This window comes from Clinocottus analis, unplaced genomic scaffold (assembly GCF_023055335.1).
Source record: "Clinocottus analis isolate CAN_PGR_092001 unplaced genomic scaffold, fCliAna1.0.p SCAF_35, whole genome shotgun sequence".
In the NCBI taxonomy this organism is placed as follows: domain Eukaryota; kingdom Metazoa; phylum Chordata; class Actinopteri; order Perciformes; family Cottidae; genus Clinocottus; species Clinocottus analis.
This window is the reverse complement of record NW_027176098.1, coordinates 1,191,591-1,213,987: the sequence shown is the minus strand read 5'-3', so window position 1 is coordinate 1,213,987 and position 22,397 is coordinate 1,191,591. Positions and strand designations below refer to the sequence as shown.

At 43.1% G+C, this 22,397-nt stretch overlaps 2 protein-coding genes and 1 long non-coding RNA gene across 3 annotated transcripts in view; all 3 read left to right on the top strand.

The window, feature by feature from the left end:
- Window positions 1–3,191: 3,191 nt before the first annotated feature.
- The window catches only part of LOC137799392 (uncharacterized), a 64,134-nt gene continuing 44,928 nt past the window's right edge, over window positions 3,192–22,397 (top strand). The window contains exons 1-3 of the mRNA XM_068596187.1: window positions 3,192–3,290; window positions 3,894–3,983; window positions 4,419–4,475. Of these exons, the coding sequence (XP_068452288.1) occupies window positions 3,266–3,290; window positions 3,894–3,983; window positions 4,419–4,475 (172 nt within the window). The 5' untranslated portion in view covers window positions 3,192–3,265. The remainder of the gene's footprint in view (window positions 3,291–3,893; window positions 3,984–4,418; window positions 4,476–22,397) is intronic.
- On the top strand, window positions 11,710–12,318 carry LOC137799400 (uncharacterized). The gene is made up of 3 exons (XR_011079420.1): window positions 11,710–11,826; window positions 11,992–12,075; window positions 12,274–12,318. It is a non-coding gene; the product is annotated as an uncharacterized lncRNA (long non-coding RNA).
- On the top strand, window positions 12,411–17,631 carry LOC137799401 (GTPase IMAP family member 8-like; the record flags this gene model as incomplete). Its single annotated transcript, XM_068596193.1, has 3 exons — window positions 12,411–13,419; window positions 13,836–14,731; window positions 15,731–17,631. Coding segments are annotated over 3 exons (2,634 nt in total), but the record flags the coding sequence as incomplete, so codon positions are not given.

Genomic DNA, 22,397 nt, shown 5'->3' with positions numbered 1-22,397 from the left:
CTGGAGGAAACTTCTGCTATCAGGAGCAGAGAGCCTGGCAGCAGTACAGGAACACGAACCAGAGAGAGTGGTTTTCAACCAGCTCTGAACTTAGTTTTTATTTTCATCTTACTTTTTACACTGAGCACTGTTTCATTGAGTTAAAATTGTTGTAAGTGATTGGATCGCAAATAAAAATCTCAGCCTTACCATTGGGTAAGAGACTGACACCAAACAAAGTTCTGGTTCTTTAGAACAATTTAACCCTCTTTCCCTGTCCACCAACCGTGAGATACAGAAGTGACGACTGAATCTACCAAAGAGACTTAAGGTAAGTATCTTTGGGTGAAAACTTTTGCATTGTTAGTAAAATGATGAGATGGTGTCAAACAGGCTGAGAGAAGGTGTAGACGATGCACGCACTCGCTATACGGGTTGAGACAAGTTACAGCCCACTGTGGGGACCTGACAGCATAGAGCTGTAAAACACCCTCGCCAAAACCTATAACTTAACTCGAAATTTCAAAAGTCCTAACGATTTAGCACGGGGTGAGATAAAAGACCTAAGACATAATACTCATGTTGGATGAAGATTGTTATTTCTTCCGGGATCACTGTTATAATAGTCAAAAGGAGTAACCACCGTGTTAGGCTAAGAGGTCTTGCCCTCCTACTCTCCCCCCTCCTCCTCTCCTCTTCCCCCGGCAAGATCTCCGATCACGCTACAGTTGAAATAAGAAGCGTTGCCATTGGCGGAGATTCCAGTTTCATCCGCCAATGAGAAGCTCTCCTTGCCGTAACGACCGTGAAACGTTTGCTCGCCGCCATTTTGAGAAAAGCCGCCGGGGCTTTTCTCAGTGATGATGAATATTTAGTTGGAATGCTTCGAGCATTCCAACTAAATATTCAGTTGGAATGCTTCGAGCATTCCAATTATTGTTCTTCAAATCTTTAAAAAACGTATGATTCTATTTCTTCCGTACATATTTTGGACCGCTTCAGCTCCTTCATATTTTCAACTACAGAAAAAAGTTCAATTTTTCAAATATTCAGCTTCTTAAGGACACGATTGCAACTTCCTCTTCAAATTTCACACTTTTTAAATTTTTGAATTATTAAACTTTTTATGATTATTTTTAAAAATCTGACCCAATTGGGAAATCTTCAAATCATCTTCAACTTCAAACGTTTACAGTTTCTTCATATGTTCAGTTCGAGGCACAATTTCAAATTTCAAATGTTGACAAAACGTTCAACTATTATTCTACGTTTTTACATTTTTCATATTTTTTCAAATATTGAATTTATTAAACTTTTTCTAAAAAATAAAAATTAATGGTCTCCAATGAAAAACATTTTAAAATCCGCTTAAACTTGTTCAAGTCCAAAAGCCTAAGGCTCTTCCATGCTTTCAGCTAGAGACACCATTCCAAGTTTAAAATGTTGGCAAAACTTTCAGCTATTACCACATATCTCTGCTTATTGATATATTTTATACTGTCATAATTGTCTGCGTTTTAGTTTTATGTTTTTTGCCGCCTCTTTCTCTTTTACATGGGTGTGTATTGGGCCACTGAGAGCGCATGATGTCAAATTCAGAGTGCACAGAGAAGTCAGATCTTGTAGAATTTTTTTTAAAAATTTGCCGTTAACTCCGTACCATATACTCTTTGGGCATAATTTATAGCTCAAAACGTTGGAAATCTTGTCTTCTGTCATAAACTGCGGTCGATAGGAATCCAACAGACTCAGACGTCTTGTAATCGGACTGAATGTGAGCGCAAGTCCACCTCGCTCTGCCATCCGCCGCCATGTTAAATCTCCCTCCAAAGCCACGTCTCCCCTGAAGCTCGTACCTGATTTGTAAATCGCCCGTACAGACACATGTTTTATCGTACAGACTCGCCAGTCACAGTATCTGTTCATCAAGTCTTCCTAACGCTCCATATGCGATATCTAAGCAATAGGGGTTTTTAAAGTGTGTTTTTTGGGTGATTTTTGGATAGGTGTTTGCCAGCATTTACTCCATATAATCATCGGCAGTTAATAATTGTAACTGCCGATGTTTGAATTCATCACCATGGCAACCCTTGACATGAGGGCAGCTCAACAGACAGTTTAAGAGTGTGTGTGTGTGTGTGTGTGTGTGTGTGTGTGTGTGTGTGTGTGTGTGTGTGTGTGTTTGTGTGTGAGAGAGCAGACAGGTGCCGGTCGTTTCATTCAGCAACAATGTTGCAGTGTGTGTGCACGCGCGTGTGTGTGTGTGTGTGTGTGTGTGCTTGCGTGCGTGTGTGTGTGTGTGTGTGTGTGTGTGTGTGTGCTTGCGTGCGTGCGTGTGTGTGCGTGTGTGTGTGTGTGTGTGTGTGTGTGAGAGCAGACAGGTGCAGGTCGTTTCATTCAGCAACAATGTTGCAGTGTGTGTCTCTGCTGCAGTTTACAACATTGTTGATAAATGAAATGAGCGACACCTGTCTGCTCTCACTTTCCCGCTCTTTCTGCTGTCGTGTTGAAAAAGTCTTCATTCTTTATTGGTCAGACTGGAAGAGAGAGAAGCTTTTGATGATGATGATGATCTCTGGTCCCTCCAGGTGAATCTGACGATGGTCACTCCAGGTGACTCTGCCATAAATGCAATACAGCGACACTGCTTTTACTTTGATGAACTTTAAAGTGGTGTATGTACGTGCGTGTGCTTCCGTAGCCTCACCAACAGGCAGTGTTGAGGACTTGAGCCTGACGTAAAAGCTGGTTTTGTTGTGTAGTTTGTGTTCTCTGGGCAGCGGTGCTGTAGCGAGCCGCTCCTTCTCACAAAAAGAAACACAGTCAGTCTCTCAGGAGCCTCTCTGCAGCTCACAGTCCAGACTGAACATTAATGCTCAAAGTCGCCGCTGATCCCTGTCAGCTGTCCTTCACATCTCCACCTCATTCAACCAGACTTCAGTGCACTTGTTCAACACAACACAGACTGGACTTTTCTCACTGAGGAAGAAAACCTGAACTGAACTCTGTGTGTGTGTGTGTGTGTGTGTGTGTGTGTGTGTGTGTGTGTGTGTGTGTGTGTGTGTGTGCATGCATGCATGCATGCATGCATATAAGTCGTCACATGTCTGACCTCACTGTCCATGAGCATGCTGGGAGTTTAATTAGTGCAACATGAGTCAGCACCAGACAAGGAAGACGAGTTATCAAACTACATCCTCTAACATCTCATGCTTTTCTCTCTCCAGGTCTTCAGACCAGAAGTTAGTCTCCAGTCAGTTTGAGACGTTTCCAGCAGACGGACATTATGTGGGGATCATCATCTAAGACCAGTGAGACCAGTTCACTCTGTCACTGTTCACACACTCATCATCTAAGACCAGTTCAGTAAACTGTTCTTTCTACGTGTACCACATACACATGACCCTTTTGATTTGAGGTAGTTTCAGACAAATAGCCACTAAAGAATATATTTAATGCCGTTGTGACTTGATCATGAACAGCAAATGTATCTTTCCCCCCCAATGTCAGCTGGAATAGGCTCCGCCCCTCATCCATCAACCTGATCAGGATAGGATTTAGAGAATTAATAGATGGAAACTGATGTTTCCTTCATGTCTGGTGACATTAATGTTTACTGAACACAAAACCATAACTCATAATCATATTTTATTGCAAGTATGAATACATGAATATAGTATATAAGTACATGACTTCAAATATAATCACAACAACCTTGCTTTGTATTTTCAGGAAGACTTTTGAATGTTGATGCGAGTGCAAGTTATTTACTTGAACATGTAGTCAGCAGTAGAAAATATTTGTCTTTTAAGGCGGTGAAAATGTTTATTCTGCACCAACAATCACTGTTTTCAGCAGATTATTACAAATTAGATGAGAATGAATGAATATCTACATTTTCTGTCTCTGTACAGATCCTGTGACGCCCAGCAGGAGTAGAGGCAACAGGGAGACATGGTGGCAGTATGTGCGGCGCCTGGTGGGACAGCTCGCAGCAGATGAAGGTAAATTTAACAGAGTCATAAATATTGTCGTCTATATTAACATCTATAATCAGTGTTTTGTTGGTGGTCTAAAATCACATTTGATTTCATTTAAATGTTCGAAAGTTTAAGTTGATAATAGATGACAGATTCCTCTAAGTTCACCTTAAAGAAGTTGTGACTTCTTCACTGGTTGTTGGTCCAATTATGTTGTGTTCAACATAGATTAAGTCAACACCAGTGGCGGCTGGTGACATTTTATGTTCTAGGGGGGGGAGGGGGGGGGGCACGTTTAAATATCACTCCACAATGAGAAGAAAAGAGGTTTTGAGTGTAATATTCTAATAATAATAATAATATCGTTCTGTTCAGGCTGTGAAGATGTTTGTGGACACCAACAATAACTGTAATAAGAAGATTATTACAGATTATATCAAACAATGTGTATCTCTATAGAGACAGAAGAAAATTCTATGAAGCGCAGCAGCAGCTATGACTTCCTGCCACCGAACAGTAAGTTAAACTGAACCGTGTCAGAAATATTCTTCTGTTCACGAACATAGAGTTACTGTTTGTAATAAATCACATTTTATTTAAATATTTACAAGTTTTAAGTTTACGGTTTGATAGTCCATCTTAAATAAGACATGACTTTATGACTTTCTGCTTGTTAGTCCGGTTCAGTTTTCACTTCCTGTGTTTCTAACTCAGTGTTTCCTCCTCAGTGTCTGAGCTGAGGGTTGTTCTGCTGGGGAACAGCTGGTCTGAGAGGAGTTCAGTGGGGAACTTCATACTGGGAGAGACTAAGTTCACTGAGGAAGAACCAGATCACTGTGTGAGAGGAAGAGGAGTGTGGAAAGAGAAAGAAATAGTTCTGATCAACACTCCAGATCTGCTGCACCCCAACATCTCTGAAGACAAACTAAGAAGACATGTAGAAACCTGTGAGAACCTCTCTGGTCCTGGACCTCATGTGTTCCTGCTGGTTCTCCAGCCTGAAGACTTCACTGAGGAACTCAAAGAGAAGCTCTGCAGAGTCCTGGACCTCTTCAGTGATCAATCATTTGATCATTCATTGGTACTGATATCAACACCCAGAGAGGAGAGTTCAGCCTTCATGGACAAAGACCAGCCCTTAAAGGACCTGATCAGAAAGTGTAGATACAGAAACCTGAACGGGAAGAACCTTGAACGTGCAGAGCTGTTAGCACGTTTGGGTCAAGTTGCAAAGGAGAACAATGGAGAGCATCTGGTGTGTGATGTATTTGTAGATGCAGCAGCAGGTTTGGCTCTTGATCAGGAACGTCTGAAACAAGCAGAAGGAGTCGGTTCTAGATCTGATCCATCAAAACCTGTTGGTAAGTGCATGACATTACTAATTGCTAATTTAAGTATTGGTATCATAGAGAATTATAGTTCATATTGGTAAATGTGGAGAGGACATATATCTTTACACCCTAAAAAACAATCACTCATTATTGTCTGCAGCCCTTTTTGTTAAATTAATGAATTGCTGAGAATCCATTGGAATCTTCTAACTAAATATTATATCTGTTATTTCATAGCATCTGGATTCAGAATTGTGATGTTTGGAAAAAGTGAAGACAAAAAGAAAACACTGTGCAATTTCATCATTGAGAGAAAAAAGGTCCAATATTTAAAAAAACAAAAGAACAAGCACAGTGAGGTCGCCCAAGGAGAGTGGAGAGAACATCCTGTAACAGTGGTGGAAACTACAGACGTCTTCAAACTGTCTGAGGAATCAATCAGAGAAGAGATGAAGAGCTGTGTGACTCTTTGTTCACCAGGACCAAATGTTCTGCTGCTGCTAGTGAAGCCTTCTGACTTCACTGAGGAGAACATGAAGAAACTGAAGTTCAGCCTGAGTTTGTTTGATCAAGATGCTTTTCAACACTCAATGATCATCATGACAGATAAGGATAAAGAACCACCTTGTGTTCGTCAGCTCCTTCAAGATTGTGGAGGACGACACTACAGGATGTTTAGAGAAGACCACACACTGTTAATGCAGAACATTGAGAAGATTGTGCATGAAACCAAAGGAACCTTCCTCACCTTCTCTGGCCCCATGAAGCCATCTTTAAACCTGGTTCTTTGTGGGAGGACAGGAGCAGGGAAGACTTCAGCAGCCAAGGCCATTTTAGGTCAGACAGAGCTTCATTCAGTCTCCAGCTCACCAGAGTGTGTTAAACATCAGGGAGAGGTGAGTGGACGTCGGGTTTCTCTGGTGGAGCTGCCGGCCTTGTATGGAAAACCTCAGGAGGAAGTGATGGAGGAATCCCTCAGGTGTATCTCCCTCTGTGACCCTGAGGGCGTCCATGCCTTCATCCTGGTCCTTCCTGTGGGTCCCCTCACTGATGAAGACAAGGGAGAGTTAGAGACCATCAAGAACTCTTTCAGCTCTTCAGTCAAGGACTTCATCATGATTCTGTTCACTGTGGACTCAGATCCTGAAGCTCCAGCTGTCGTTAAGTTTCTGAAGGAAAACAAAGAGATCCAGGAGCTCAGTCAGAGCTGTGGAGGAAGATGTTTTGTCCTCAACATCAAGGACCAGCAGCAGATCCCAGAGCTGTTGGATTATGTGGAAAAGATGAGGCTGAAATCTTCCCACACCGACCCATGCTGCTACACAACAGGAGTGTTTGCACATGCTCAAATAGAAAAGATAAGCACACTGCAGTCTGAACTGAAGGACCTGAGAACACAAACTATCATCACCTGTAAGTATTAAAATACACACATATATATATATATATATATATATATATATATATATATATATATATATATATATATATATATATATATACGTGTGAGCGGGAAGAGTGTGTTCCAATTAATGCTGATTGGCCCAAAGGGGGTGTGGTAGTGAAAGTTGCATAACTTGTTGGATTAACGTTCCAAGGTCAAACTCTTGAATTGTTTCTTGTAGACGCTTGTGAAATTAATTTTTGTATGTTAATGTATACACCTGTGGATGTGTTAACATGGTGCCAGCTATTGTAATTTGCATCTTTTAAAGTAACTCCATGACTTTATTATTTCATAGGTGATGAAGAGAAGCAGAGCCCAGAGTGTCTCAGGATTGTTCTGATAGGAAAGACTGGCAGTGGAAAGAGCTCCTCAGGAAACACTATTCTAGGAAGAAAGGAGTTCAGAGCTGAACCGAGCCAGAATTCAGTCACCAAACGTCAGAAAGCAGAGAGTGAAGTGGACGGTCATCCTGTCGTCGTGGTCGACACTCCTGGTCTGTTTGACACAGAGTTGTCCACCGAAGAGGTAAATGAGGAGATGGTGAAATGCATCAGTCTGCTGGCTCCTGGACCTCATGTCTTCCTGGTGGTGGTACAAGTTGGTAGATTTACAGAAGAAGAAAAGGAGACGTTACAACTCATCAAGAAAGGCTTTGGGAAAGATTCTGAAAAGTTCACCATCGTTCTTTTCACTGGAGGAGATTCACTGGATGAGGATGAGCAGACTATTGATCAGTTCATTGCAAACAAATGTGATGATTCCTTTAAAAAACTGATCGCTGACTGTGGAGGAAGATACCATGTGTTTAATAACCGTGATAAAAGAAAACAAATCCAAGTCAGTGAGCTGATAACCAAGATCGACACCATGGTGAAGACAAATGGAGGCAAATGCTACACTAATGAGATGCTGCAAGAGGCCGAGACCGCGATCAAGAAAGAAGTGGAGAGGATCCTTCAGGAGAAGGAAGAAGAGATGGAGAGAGAGAGGGAAGAACTTAAAAGAAAACATGAAGAAGAAATGCAGAAATTGGAAAGAAAAATGGAAAAACAAAGAGCGGAAACTGAACAAGAGAGAGCAGTGAAAGACAAAAGCCTTGAGGAAATGAAGGATTACATCAACAAAGCCAGTGAAGAAAGAAAGAAAGAACAGGAAATGAGAGAAGAAGAAGACAAGAAGAGAAAACAAGAGGAAGAAGTAAAACGACAGGAGTGGAGAGAAAAAGTTGAAGCTTTGGAGCAAAAAATCAGATTAGAGACAGAATCAAAGGACATAAAGCTGGAGGAGAATAGAGAAGAGATGAGAAAAGAACAAGAGAACAGGGAGACAAAACAAAAAGAATGGTGGGAAAAACGAGATCAAGAAAATGAAAAGAGACGACAGGAAGAAGAAACAATACTCAGAAAACTGCAAGAAGAATACGAACAGGAAAGAGAACAACATGAAAAGAAAAGAAAAGAAGAAGACAGAATCAGAAGAGAAGAAGATGAAAGAAAGAGAAAAGAAATGGAGGAGGGTCATGAGAGAAACATGGAAACTCTGAGGAAGACATATGAGTTCTGGATGAGGGTCCTGGTCTTCAGGGGGGTCTCGACCACTCTAACTTACCCATGAACGAGCCCTGAAATCTGGGTAAAGTTCTGGATGAGTGTCCTGGTCTTCAGAGGGGTCCAGATCAGTCTAACGGAACCAGCCAAGGCCCCTGAAGTCTGGGTGCAGGTCTGGATGCAAGTCCTGGTCCTCGGGGGGGGGGGGGGGGGGGGGGGGTGTCTAGATTACGCTAACTTACCCAGGAATGAGCCCTGAAATCCGGGTAAAGTTCTGGATGCAAGTCCTGGTCCTCAGGGGGTCTCGATCACTCTAACTTACCCATGAACGAGCCCTGAAATCTGGGTAAAGTTCTGGATGAGGGTCCTGGTCTTCAGAGGGGTCCAGATCAGTCTAACGGAACCAGCCAAGGCCCCTGAAGTCTGGGTGCAGGTCTGGATGCGAGTCCTGGTCCTCAGGGGGTCTAGATTACTCTAACTTACCCAGGAATGAGCCCTGAAGTGCGGGTGAGGGTCGGGATGAGGGTCCTGGTGCTCAGGGGACCTACAGCAGTCTTACTTACCCAGGAATGAGCCCTGAAATCCGGGTAAAGTTCTGGATGCGGGTCCTGGTCCTCAGGGGGTCTCGACCACTCTAACTTAGCCATGAACGAGCCCTGAAATCTGAGTAAAGTTCTGGATGAGGGTCCTGGTCTTCAGAGGGGTCCAGATCAGTCTAACGGAACCAGCCAAGGCCCCTGAAGTCTGGATGAGAGTCCTGGTCCTCAGGGGGTCTAGATTACTCTAACTTACCTAGGAATGAGCCCTGAAGTGCGGGTGAGGGTCGGGATGAGGGTCCTGGTGCTCAGGGGACCTACAGCACTCTTACTTACCCAGGAATGAACCCTGAAATCCGGGTAAAGTTCTGGATGCAAGTCCTGGTCCTCAGGGGGTCTCGATCACTCTAACTTACCCATGAACGTGCCCTGAAATCTGGGTAAAGTTCTGGATGAGGGTCCTGGTCTTCAGAGGGGGCCAGATCAGTCTAACGGAACCAGCCAAGGCCCCTGAAGTCTGGGTGCAGGTCTGGATGCGAGTCCTGGTCCTCAGGGGGTCTAGATTACGCTAACTTACCCAGGAATGAGCCCTGAAGTGCGGATGAGGGTCGGGATGAGGGTCCTGGTGCTCAGGGGACCTACAGCACTCTTACTTACCCAGGAATGAGCCCTGAAATCCGGGTAAAGTTCTGGATGCGGGTCCTGGTCCTCAGGGGGTCTCGACCATGCTAACTTACCCATGAACGAGCCCTGACATCTGGGTAAAGTTCTGGATGAGGGTCCTGGTCTTCAGAGGGGTCCAGATCAGTCTAACGGAACCAGCCAAGGCCCCTGAAGTCTGGGTGCAGGTCTGGATGCGAGTCCTGGTCCTCAGGGGGTCTAGATTACTCTAATTTACCCAGGAATGAGCCCTGAAGTGCGGGTGAGGGTCGGGATGAGGGTTCTGGTGCTCAGGGGACCTACAGCACTCTTACTTACCCAGGAATGAGCCCTGAAATCCGTGTAAAGTTCTGGATGCGGGTCCTGGTCCTGAGGGGCTGTAGATCACGCCAACTTACCCAGGAATGAGCCCTGAGATCCGGGTAAAGTTCTGGATGAGAATCCTGGTCCTGGTCCACTCTAACGGACCCAGCCAAGGCCCCTGAAGTCCGAGCACGGGTCTCGATGCGAGTCCTGGTCCTCAGGGGGTCTAGATTACTCTTACTTACCCAGGAATGAGCCCTGAATTGCGGGTGCGGGTCTGGATGAGGGTCCTGGAACTCAGGGGGTCTAGATCACTCTAATTTCCCCAGGAATGAGCTCTGAAGTCTGGGTAAAGTTCTGGATGTGGGTCCTGGTCCTCAGGGGCTGTAGATCACGCCAACTTACCCAGGAATGAGCCCTGAAATCCGGGTAAAGTTCTTGATGCAGGTCATGGTCCTCAGGGGGTCTCGATCACTCTAACTTACCTAAGAATGAGCCCTGAAGTGCGGATGCACTTCAGGGGATGTATATACTACTCATTATAGACACCATGTGTATACTACTCATTATATACACCATGTATATACTACTCATTATATACACCATGTGTATACTACTCATTATATACACCATGTATATACTACTCATTATATACACCATGTGTATACTACTCATTATATACACCATGTATATACTACTCATTATATACACCATGTGTATACTACTCATTATATACACCATGTATATACTACTCATTATATACACCATGTATATACTACTCATTATATACACCATGTATATACTACTCATTATATACACCATGTGTATACTACTCATTATATACACAAAGTGTATACTACTCATTATATACACCATGTATATACTACTCATTATATACACCATGTATATACTACTCATTATATACACCATGTATATACTACTCATTATATACACAAAGTGTATACTACTCATTATATACACCATGTATATACTACTCATTATATACACCATGTATATACTACTCATTATATACACAAAGTGTATACTACTCATTATATACACCATGTATATACTACTCATTATATACACCATGTATATACTACTCATTATATACACCATGTATATACTACTCATTATATACACCATGTATATAGTACTCATTATATACACCATGTATATACTACTCATTATATACACCATGTGTATACTACTCATTACATGTACCATGTATATACTACTCATTATATGTACCATGTATATACTACTCATTATATATATATATATATATATATATATATATATATATATATATATATATATATATATATATATATATATACACACGTGTGTGTGTGTGTGTGTGTGTGTGTGTGTGTGCTTTTCTCTCTCCAGTCAGTCTGAGACGGTTCCAGCAGAAGGACATTATGTGGGGATCATCATCTGAGACCAGTAAGACCAGTTCACTCTGTCACTGTTCACACACACACACACACACACACACACACACACACACACACACACACACACACACACACACACACACACACACACACACACACACACACACACACTCACCAGTAAAGAACTGTAGGTCATCATAATGTTTCCATGGAGGTAAATCCTGTCAATCACTGATAAAGTATCTGTAGGATCCGTTTTATTTATCAGTAACATTGTTCAATAATTCTAAATATTTGCTTTATTTTGATTATATGTTTTGATAGATTTTCATAGTGTTTTATTTTGGAATTGATTAGTATATTTAGTTTTGTTTATGCATTGTAATACTGTGTGCACCTGCAGTTAAATATGAGTGAGCAGGTATATGTGACCAGCATGCACCTCTGGGCACATTTATGTGTTTATTACAGATTACATGAGAATGAATAAATATCTACATTTTCTGTTTCTCTACAGATCCTGTGACGCCCAGCAGGAGTAGTGGCAACAGTACGGCATGGTGGCAGCGGGTGGGGCAGCAGGTGGGGCGTCTGGTGGGGTTGCAGGCAGCAGGTGGAGCGGCTGGTGGCAGCAGCAATGAAGGTAAATTAAACTGACCTGAGTCATAAATATTGTCTATATTAACGTCTATATTCAGTGTTTTGTTGGTGGTCTAAACTCACATTTGATTTCATTTAAATGCTAGAAGGTTTCAAGTTGATAATAGATGAGCATCTGGAGAGCATCTGGTGTGTGATGTATTTGTAGATGCAGCAGCAGGTTTGGCTCTTGATCAGGAACGTCTGAAACAAGCAGGAGTCGTTTATAGATCTGATCTATCAAAACCTGTTGGTAAGTGCATGACATTACGCTAATAAGTATTTGTATCATTGAGAATTATAGTTCATATGTGTAAATGTGGAGAGGACATATATGTTTACACCATAAGAAACAATCACTCATTATTGTCTGCAGCCCTTTTTTTAAATTAATGAATTGTTGAGAATCCATTGGAATCTTCTAACTAATATTATATTTGTTATTTCATAGCATCTGGATTCAGAATTGTGATGTTTGGAAAAAGTGAAGACAAAAAGAAAACACTGTGCAAATTCATCATTGAGAGTAGAAAGACTCAACACAAGCACAGTGAGGTCGCCCGTGGAGAGTTGAGAGAACATCCTGTAACAGTGGTGGAAACTACAGACGTCTTCAAACTGTCTGAGGAAAAAATCAGAGAAGAGATGAAGAGCTGTGTGACTCTTTGTTCACCAGGACCAAATGTTCTGCTGCTGCTAGTGAAGCCTTCTGACTTCACTGAGGAGAACATGAAGAAACTGAAGTTCAGCCTGAGTTTGTTTGATCAAGATGCTTCTCAACACTCAATGATCATCATGACACATGAGGACAAAGAACCAAGTTGTGTTAGTCAGCTCCTTCAAGATTGTGGAGGACGACAGTACAGGATGTTTAGAGAAGACCACACACAGTTAATGCAGAACATTGAGAAGATTGTGCATGAAACCAAAGGAACCTTCCTCACCTTCTCTGGCCACATGAAGCCATCTTTAAACCTGGTTCTGTGTGGGAGGACAGGAGCAGGGAAGACTTCAGCAGCCAACGCCATTTTAGGTCAGACAGAGCTTCATTTAGTCTCCAACTCACCAGAGTGGGTTAAACATCAAGGAGAGGTGAGTGGACGTCAGGTTTCTCTGGTGGAGCTGCCGGCCTTGTGTGGAAAACCTCAGGAGGAAGTGATGGAGGAATCCCTCAGGTGTATCTCCCTCTGTGACCCTGAGGGCGTCCATGCCTTCATCCTGGTCCTTCCTGTGGGTCCCCTCACTGATGAAGACAAGGGAGAGTTAGAGACCATCAAGAACTCTTTCAGCTCTTCAGTCAATGACTTCATCATGATTCTGTTCACTGTGGACTCAGATCCTGAAGCTCCAGCTGTCGTTGAGTTTCTGAAGGAAAACAAAGAGATCCAGGAGCTCAGTCAGAGCTGTGGAGGAAGATGTTTTGTCCTCAACATCAAGGACCAGCAGCAGATCCCAGAGCTGTTGGATTATTTGGAAACGATGAGGCTGAAATCTCCCCACACCGACCCATGCTGCTACACAACAAGAGTGTTTGCACATGCTCAAATAGAAAAGATCAGCACACTGCAGTCTGAACTGAAGGACCTGAGAACACAAAGTACGATCACCTGTAAGTATTAATATACACACACACATATATATATATATATATATATATATATATATTTATATTTATTTATATATATATATATATATATTTATATTTATTTATATATATATATATATATATATATATATATATATATATATATATATATATATATACGTGTGAGCGGGAAGGGTGTGTTCCAATTCATGCCAATTGGCCCAAAGGGGGTGTGGTAGTGAAAGTTGCATAACTTGATGGATTAACGTTTCAAGATAAAACTCTTGAATTGTTTCTTGTAGACGCTTGTGAAATTAATTTTTGTATGTTAATGTATACAGCTGTGGATGTGTTAACATGGTGGCAGCTATTGTAATTTGCATCTTTTAAAGTAACTCCATGTCTTTATTATTTCACAGGTGATGAAGGGAAGCAGAGCCCAGAGTGTCTCAGGATTGTTCTGATAGGAAAGACTGGCAGTGGAAAGAGCTCCTCAGGAAACACCATTCTAGGAAGAAAGGAGTTCAGAGCTGAACCGAGCCAGAAGTCAGTCACCAAACGTTGTCAGAAAGCAGAGAGTGAAGTGGACGGTCATCCTGTCGTCGTGGTCGACACTCCTGGTCTGTTTGACACAGAGTTGTCCCACAAAGAGGTAAATGAGGAGATGGTGAAATGCATCAGTCTGCTGGCTCCTGGACCTCATGTGTTCCTGGTGGTGGTACAAGTTGGTAGATTTACAGACGAGGAAAAGGAGACGTTACAACTCATCAAGAAAGGCTTTGGGAAAGATTCTGAAAAGTTCACCATCGTTCTTTTCACTGGAGGAGATTCACTGGATGAAGATGAGCAGAGTATTGAAGACTTCATTGCAAACAAATGTGGTGGTTCCTTTAAAAAACTGATCGCTGACTGTGGAGGAAGATACCATGTGTTTAATAACCGTGATAAAACAAAACAAATCCAAGTCAGTGAGCTGATAACCAAGATCGACACCATGGTGAAGACAAATGGAGGCAAATGCTACACTAATGAGATGCTGCAAGAGGCCGAGACCGCGATCAAGAAAGAAGTGGAGAGGATCCTTCAGGAGAAGGAAGAAGAGATGGAGAGAGAGAGGGAAGAACTTAAAAGAAAACATGAAGAAGAAATGCAGGAATTGGAAAGAAAAATGGAAAAACAGAGAGAGGAAACTGAACAAGAGAGAGCAGTGAAGGACAAACTACTTCAGGAAATGAAGGATGACATCAACAAGGCCAGTGAAGAGAGACGGAAAGAACAGGAAATGAGAGAAGAAGAAGACAAGAAGAGAAAAAAAGAGGAAGAAGTAAAACGACAGGAGTGGAGAGAAAAAGTTGAAGCTTTGGAGCAAAAAAACAGATTAGAGACAGAATCAAAGGACATAAAGCTGGAGGAGAATAGAGAAGAGATGAGAAAAGAACGAGAGAACAGGGAGACAAAACAAAAAGAATGGTGGGATAAACGAGATCAGGAAAATGAAAAGAGACGAAAGGAAGAAGAAACAAAACTCAGAAAACTGCAAGAAGAATACGAACAGGAAAGAGAACAATATGAAAAGAAAAGAAAAGAAGAAGACGCAATCAGAAGAGAAGAAGATGAAAGAAAGAGAAAAGAAATGGAGGAAAAACAGAGAGCAGAAATTGAAAAGGAGAGAAAACTGAGAGCAGAACTTGAAGAAAAAGAGAAAAACATAAAGAAGGAACTTGAGGAGAGAAGGAAAGAACAGGAAATGAGAGAAGAAGATGACAAGAAGAGAAAACAAGAGGATGAGAGAAAACGGCGGGAGTGGAAACAGGAAGTTGAATCTTTGGAGCAAAAAATCAAATCACAGTCCGAATCAAAGGAAACCATTGGACGAAAGCTGGAGGAGAATAGAGAGGTGATGAGAAAAGAACGAGAGAACTGGGAGACAAAACAAAAAGAATGGTGGGAAAAACGAGATCAAGAAAATGAAAAGAGACGACAGGAAGAAGAAACAAAACTCAGAAAACTGCAAGAAGAATACGAACAGGAAAGAGAACAACATGAAAAGAAAAGAAAAGAAGAAGACAGAATGAGAAGAGAAGAGGATGAAAGAAAGAGAAAAGAAATGGAGGAAAAACAGAGAGCAGAAATTGAAAAGGAGAGAAAACTGAGAGCAGAACTTGAAGAAAAAGAGAAAAACATAAAGAAGGAACTTGAAGAGAGAAGGAAAGAACAGGAAATGAGAGAAGAAGACGACAAGAAGAGAAAACAAGAGGACGAAAGACAACGACGGGAGTGGAAACAGAAAGTTGAAGCTTTGGAGCAAGAATGTAGATTAGAGACAGAGTCAAAGAACATAAAGCTGGAGGAGAATAGAGAAGAGATGAGAAAAGAACGAGAGAACTGGGAGACAAAACAAAAAGAATGGTGGGAAAAACGAGATGAAGAAAATGAAAAGAGACGAAAGGAAGTAGAAACAAAATTTAGAAAACTGCAAGAAGAATACGAACAGGAAAGAGAACAATATGAAAAGAAAAGAAAAGAAGAAGACAGAATCAGAAAAGAAGAAGATGAAAGAAAGAGAAAAGAAATGGAGGAGGGTCATGAGAGAAACATGGAAACTCTGAGGAAGACATTTGAAGAGGAAGCCAGAAAGAAAGCTGAGGAGTTTAATGAATTCACTGTCAAACACATGGAGGAATTAGCCGGTCAGAAAGAAGAGCATGAGAAACAAATGAAAGACAAAGACAAGCAATATGACCTCTTAGCGGCACTTTCATCCCATAATGAAATAATAACACAGAAGAAACATCAAAGTGAAGTTTATGTCTTACTGAAACGTTTGACCACAAAGATAACAAGTCTGTCACAAATCAGAGACCTCCTGATGAAGCAGAAACAAGAAATGATGAAGGTGAAAACTGAAGAGGAAAAGAAAAATCTGCAGGAAAAACATGAAAAACAAACAATTGACTTGATGCAAAAGGTGTTGGGTGAAGACAGCACAACATTTTGGCAACGTTTCAAATATTTGGTTCCAGTAACATTTGGTTTCAAGTCTGAAATATGACGGAAATGAATGATTGCAACGTTTCACGTCTAATGTCGGCAGCAGGAGTTGATATGTGCCAGATTACACAACATCCTGCCCCAGAAACACACAGAGAATTTACATTTACATACATGTAGTAACAGGATCAGACCTCAGACAAACAGGAGTCGTGCTGCAAAATGATGTGGAGAGGAAGTTAGTTTACAACAGCTTTCTAATTCACCATCAAGAGAGCAGAATGATGTGCATTATAACTCTGTTTACTTGTACAGTTTTGATTTGGTCATTTCAGACCAAAAAGTCTGGTTTATTTTTGGTTTTGGGCGTGTCGCTCTTTTGAATATTAGTTGTTCATGGTATACCATGGAAGAAGAGACAATAATGGACTCTCAGTTGTCCTAATATGGACAGAGGCATATACTAACTAATTATCAGAAACTCTTGTATATTTTGTATGTAATCCATATTATGACGGTATCATGTTAAACCTCTGTTTTTAAAAAAAAAATCAATTTGTTTGTGTCTGTGTTGGTGGAAAGCATCACTTTAAGTTGTTTCTGAAGAGTTGACAATGATCTGCACTGAGGCGGGATCCTTTCCTCTGCAAACAGATCAATGTCCGTGATTATCTGATATGCAGTCACATGTTCCTGTTGGTACATCCCTCTGGGTCAACTCAAGTATCAGAGATTTATGCTTTATTGAGTCGGACTCTTTATCGGTTAAACGTTGATATCTGTCCTTCTAGTGATAGTTATGCTTTTATTGGCTAAATAACTTCTTGCTTGTACAATAATTTGTTCAGACCCTCTGGTCTACGGCTTTCTTTTGTTTTCCCTTTGTTTTGTGAAGTTGATGATTGTTAAAAAGGTGCCGGTACAATGAACGACTTTTAGCCGATACCTTCTCAGTCTGGATGAAATCATTTCGATACGTTGCATTGTTTTCTTCTCCTCTGGTTCTTGATAATGACCGTTATTACTGTTTTCTTTTCTTAATTGTTGGGCAATTATTTGCAGATTAGCTACGAGAGACGTCAACAGCTAGAGTCTCTAGCAGGAGAGCTGATCTTTTGTTTTCTTTTGAAAATTACACAGAAATTGGTGTTTAAATGTTTAGATGTCGCTTAACCCACATCACAAGTATCACAGCCAACATTACATTTGAAATAAACATGAATAAAATCCAAAAGCAACAAATGCTTTGATGTGTCTTTGTTACGCCAAAATGAAGTCATGAATTTAAGTCATTATCTTAATTGCATGTTCTGCTTTAGATTTCTTGGTTTAGGATAAGAGATGAATGAAGTCGCTTCCCTTTAGTTCAGTGAGTCCACACTGGGTGCAGCTCTGCTTCCCCCTTGTTAAGCTGTTTGTCCAACCTGGAGCCCTGGAACACCCCCCAAGACAGTGCACCATTCCTTACAGGTAGTGACCCGGCCGGAGCCCAGGTTCAACAGTAGTCCTCTCTCCACAACATTTTTACCTTGTGATGCCGCTTGAGGTGGTCGGGTAACCCGTCATAAGGGTTGAAACACAGAGAGCAGGTGACTTCTCTAACGCTCATAATTTTTTGGCGCAAAAGTGCGCAGTGTAAACATAGTAAGAAAAATATTTTGGTTCGGTATGTCACAGTCCATTTGGCACCCCTGGTACTCTCAGTCCCCTGGTACTCTAAAATAAGAATTTTCAAAAATTAAAATAGTTAAAGTTCTATCTCGTGCCCCTCGGTATCTGATTTTAAACTTTTATTTCAGAATTTTATCCAAGTGTTTTTTTCTCGGAGCCTTGGTACTTTTTTTTTTTTTTTTCCTCCCAGGAATGAGCCCTGAAATCCGGGTAAAGTTCTGGATGAGGGTCCTGGTCCTCAGGGGGTCTAGATCACTCTTACAACTCAGGAATGAGCCCTGAAGTCCGGATGTGGGTCCTGGTCCTCTCGATCACTCTAACTTACCCAGGAACGAGCCCTGAAGTGCGGGTGCGGGTCTGGATGAGGTTCCTTGTCCTCATTGGGTCTAGATTACTCTAATTTACCCAGGAATGAGCCATGAAATCCAGTTAAATTTCCGGATGCAGGTCATGGTCCTCAGGGGATCTAGATCACTCTTACTTACCCAGGAATGAGCCCTGATGTACAGGTCTGGATGTGCTTCCTGGTCCTGAGGGGGTCTCGATCACTCTAACTCTAACTTACCCAGGAATGAGCCCTGAAGTGCGGATGCGCGTCTCGATGAGGGTCCTGGTGCTTAGGGGATCTAGAGCACTCTTTCTTACTCAGGAATGAGCCCTGAAATCCGGGTAAAGTTCTAGATGCGGGTCCTGGTCCTCAGGGGGTCTAGATTACTCTTACTTACCCAGGAATGAGCCCTTAAGTCTGGTTAAAGTTCTGGATGCGGGTCCTGGTCCTCAGGGGCTGTAGATCACGCCAACTTACACAGGAATGAGCCCTGAAATCCGGGTAAAGTTCTGGATGCAAGTCATGGTCCTCAGGGGGTCTCGATCACTCTAACTTACCCAGGAATGAGCCCTGAAGTGCGGGTGAGGGTCGGGATGAGGGTCCTGGTGCTCAGGGGACCTAGAGCACTCTTACTTACCCAGGAATGAGCCCTGAAATCTGGGTAAAGTTCTGGATGCGGGTCATGGTCCTGAGGGGCTGTAGATCACGTCAACTTACCCAGGAATGAGCCCTGAGATCCGGGTAAAGTTCTGGATGAGAATCCTGGTCCTCCGAGGGGTCCAGATCACTGTAACGGACCCAGCCAAGGCCCCTGAAGTCCGAGTGCGGGTCTGGATGCGAGTCCTGGTCCTCAGGGGATGTAAATCACTCTAACTTACCCAGGAATGAGCCCTGAGGTCTGGGTCAGGGTCTGGATGCGGGTCCTGGTTTTCAGGGGGTCCATATCACTTAGACTAACCCAGCAAAGGCCCCTGAAGTCCGGGTGCAGGTCTGGATGTGGTTCCTGGTCCTCAGGAGTCTCGATCACTCTAACTCTAACTTACCCAGGAATGAGCCCTACAGTGCGGATGCGCGTCTCGATGAGGGTCCTGGTGCTTAGGGGATCTAGAGCACTCTAACTTACCCATGAACGAGCCCTGAAATCCGGGTAAAGTTCTGGATGAGGGTCCTGGTCTTCAGAGGGGTCCATATCAGTCTAATGGAACCAGCCAAGGCCCTTGAAGTCTGCGTGCAGGTCGGGATGTGAGTCCTGGTCCTCAGGGGGTCTAGATTACTGTTACTTACCCAGGAATAAGCCCTGAAATCCGGGTAAAGTTCTGGATGCAGGTCATGGTCCTCAGGGGGTCTCGATCACTCTAACTTACCTAGGAATGAGCCCTGAAGTGCGGATGCACGCCTCGATGAGGGTCCTGGTGCTCAGGGGGTCTACATTACTCTTACTTACCCAGGAATGAGCCTTGAAGTCTGGGTAAAGTTCTGGATGCGGGTCATGGTCCTCAGGGTGTCTCGATCACTCTAACTTACCCAGGAATGAGCCCTGAAGTGCGGGTGAGGGTCGGGATGAGGGTCCTGGTGCTCAGGGGACCTAGAGCACTCTTACTTACCCAGTAATGAGCCCTAAAATCTGGGTAAAGTTCTGGATGAGAATCCTGGTCCTCCGAGGGGTCCAGATCACTCTAAGGAAACCAGCCGAGGCCCCCGAAGTCTGGGTGCGGGTCTGGATGCAAGTCCTGGTCCTCAGGGGGTCTAGATTACTCTTACTTACCCAGGAATGAGCCCTGAATTGCGGGTGCGGGTCTGGATGAGGGTCCTGGCCCTCAGGGCGTCTCGATCACGCTAACTTACCCAGGAATGAGCGCTGAAATCTGGGTAAAGTTCTAGATGCGGGTCCTGGTCCTCAGGGGGTCTCGATCACTCCAACTTACCCAAGAATGAGCCCTGAAATCCGGGTAAAGTTCTGGATGCAGGTCATGGTCCTCAGGGGGTCTCGATCACTCCAACTTACCCAAGAATGAGCCCTAAAGTGTGGATGCGCGTCTCGATGAGGGTCCTGGTGCTTAGGGGATCTAGAGCACTCTAACTTACCCATGAACGAGCCCTGAAATCCGGGTAAAGTTCTAGATGCGAGTCCTGGTCCTCAGGGGCAGGGGGGGGGGGGGGGGTGGGGGTGGGGGGGGGGGGGGGTGGGGCGGGTGTCTACATTACTCTTACTTACCCAGGAATGAGCCCTGAAATCTGGGTAAAGTTCTGGATGCGGGTCCTGGTCCTGAGAGGCTGTAGATCACGCCAACTTACCCAGGAATGAGCCCTGAGATCCGGGTAAAGTTCTGGATGATAATCCTGGTCCTCCGAGGGGTCCAGATCACTCTAACGGACCCAGCCAAGGCCCCTGAAGTCCGGGTGCGGGTCTGGATGCGAGTCCTGGTCCTCAGGGGATATAAATCACTCTAACTTAGCTCTCCAGCTCCACCTGCTGGCCGTGGAGAGATCATCAGGTGCAGCTCCACTTACTCAGAGCATACGACCCCAAAGTGAGAGAGGAGAGAAGGAGAGAGGAGAGAACGGAGGCAATGAGAGTGAAGAGAAAGGAGGCAAGGAGAGAGGAGAGAAGGAGAGAGGAGAGAACGGAGGCAAGGAGAGAAGGAGAGAAGGAGAGAAGGAGAGAGGAGTGAGTGAGGATGGCAGTGACTTGTATCACTCTGTAGTTTAACTTTCTTGGTTCTTGTTGTGAGTTTGTGCTCATGTTGAATACTTTCTGTGAGTCTCTTTGGATAAAAGCTAAATGAAATGTAAAGATACATGTGTGTCACTGTGTAAGTTGTGTAGACATGATGCTCAGTGTGTGCACACACAACACTTGTTGGTCTTCATGTGTTGTGTGGTGCAGACGTCATGACAGATCATGTGCTCATGTTGGATGAATGTGCACATGAGAGGGAAGAGAAGGAGAGACTCTTTCAGGATGGCGCAGTCTCCAAACAGCTCTGGACATGAAACAACGGAGGAGCTTCTAGTGACGTCACCAGAGGAGCCCCACCTCCTGTCCTCAACTTAACTTTCACTTTCACTTCTCTCTTCGTCTGTGACGCAGCTCTGAACGCAGCTGGTGAGTAAACCACTGAAAGCAGATTCTCAGCAATAAATATGAATAAATGTTGTAGATGATCGATGTGTGATCGATGAGGAGAATGTGAGCAGCTCGAGCTGATCTCTCCGTTCTTTCTTATTGTCGGACTTTATTCCAGAAGCTCTTCTTCCTCAGCAGCAGGAGGAAGAGGAACGGACAGACTCGTGTCCGTTAAGTTATGGACTCATAACCGGATAGATCACTGAGAATTATGACGTTTTGACCGGAGCGCGTGTGTTTTAAACGCGGTGATGTTTTTTCAGCGTCTTTAAAACTTAAAATATTCTTAAAATATTCTCCATTTTAAAGCGGAAGGCGCAGCTCATCACTATCAGGCTCGGCCCAGGCAGCCAATGGGATCAAGCGAGAGGCGGGCTTTATCACTTGTTTTCGTGTGGTGTGAACAGCGGGGAATAAAAAAGAAAATGGAAACCTCCGACGAGGCGCTGATGTTAGCGGTATTTAATTATGAAGAGCTTTACAATTCTAGATGGAAACACGACTCTGCAGCTCAGAAGACACTCAAACTGACTCCTGCTCAGCCGAAAATACAACTGAAAGCTCTCGTCGTCCAGACACAATTAGCTGATAGGTGCTGGCCTTTACTACTACGTTGAACCACGTGGTGAACGTGGCTCTTTGTAAACATTATAGCAGTTATTAAACTGTGTTTTATACTATTGGTTAACATGAACCTTTTACCATCATGTGAATATGAATACATCATATCACACATCTTTAGTCAGATTGTGTAGATGAGAGTTGTTTTACATCAATTGTTTTGCAGCATTATAATTTCAGAAAAAAAGTACTATCGCTTTAAAAAAAAAAGTTAGAAAAATTTAAATATAGTTATTTCCATTAATAAAATAA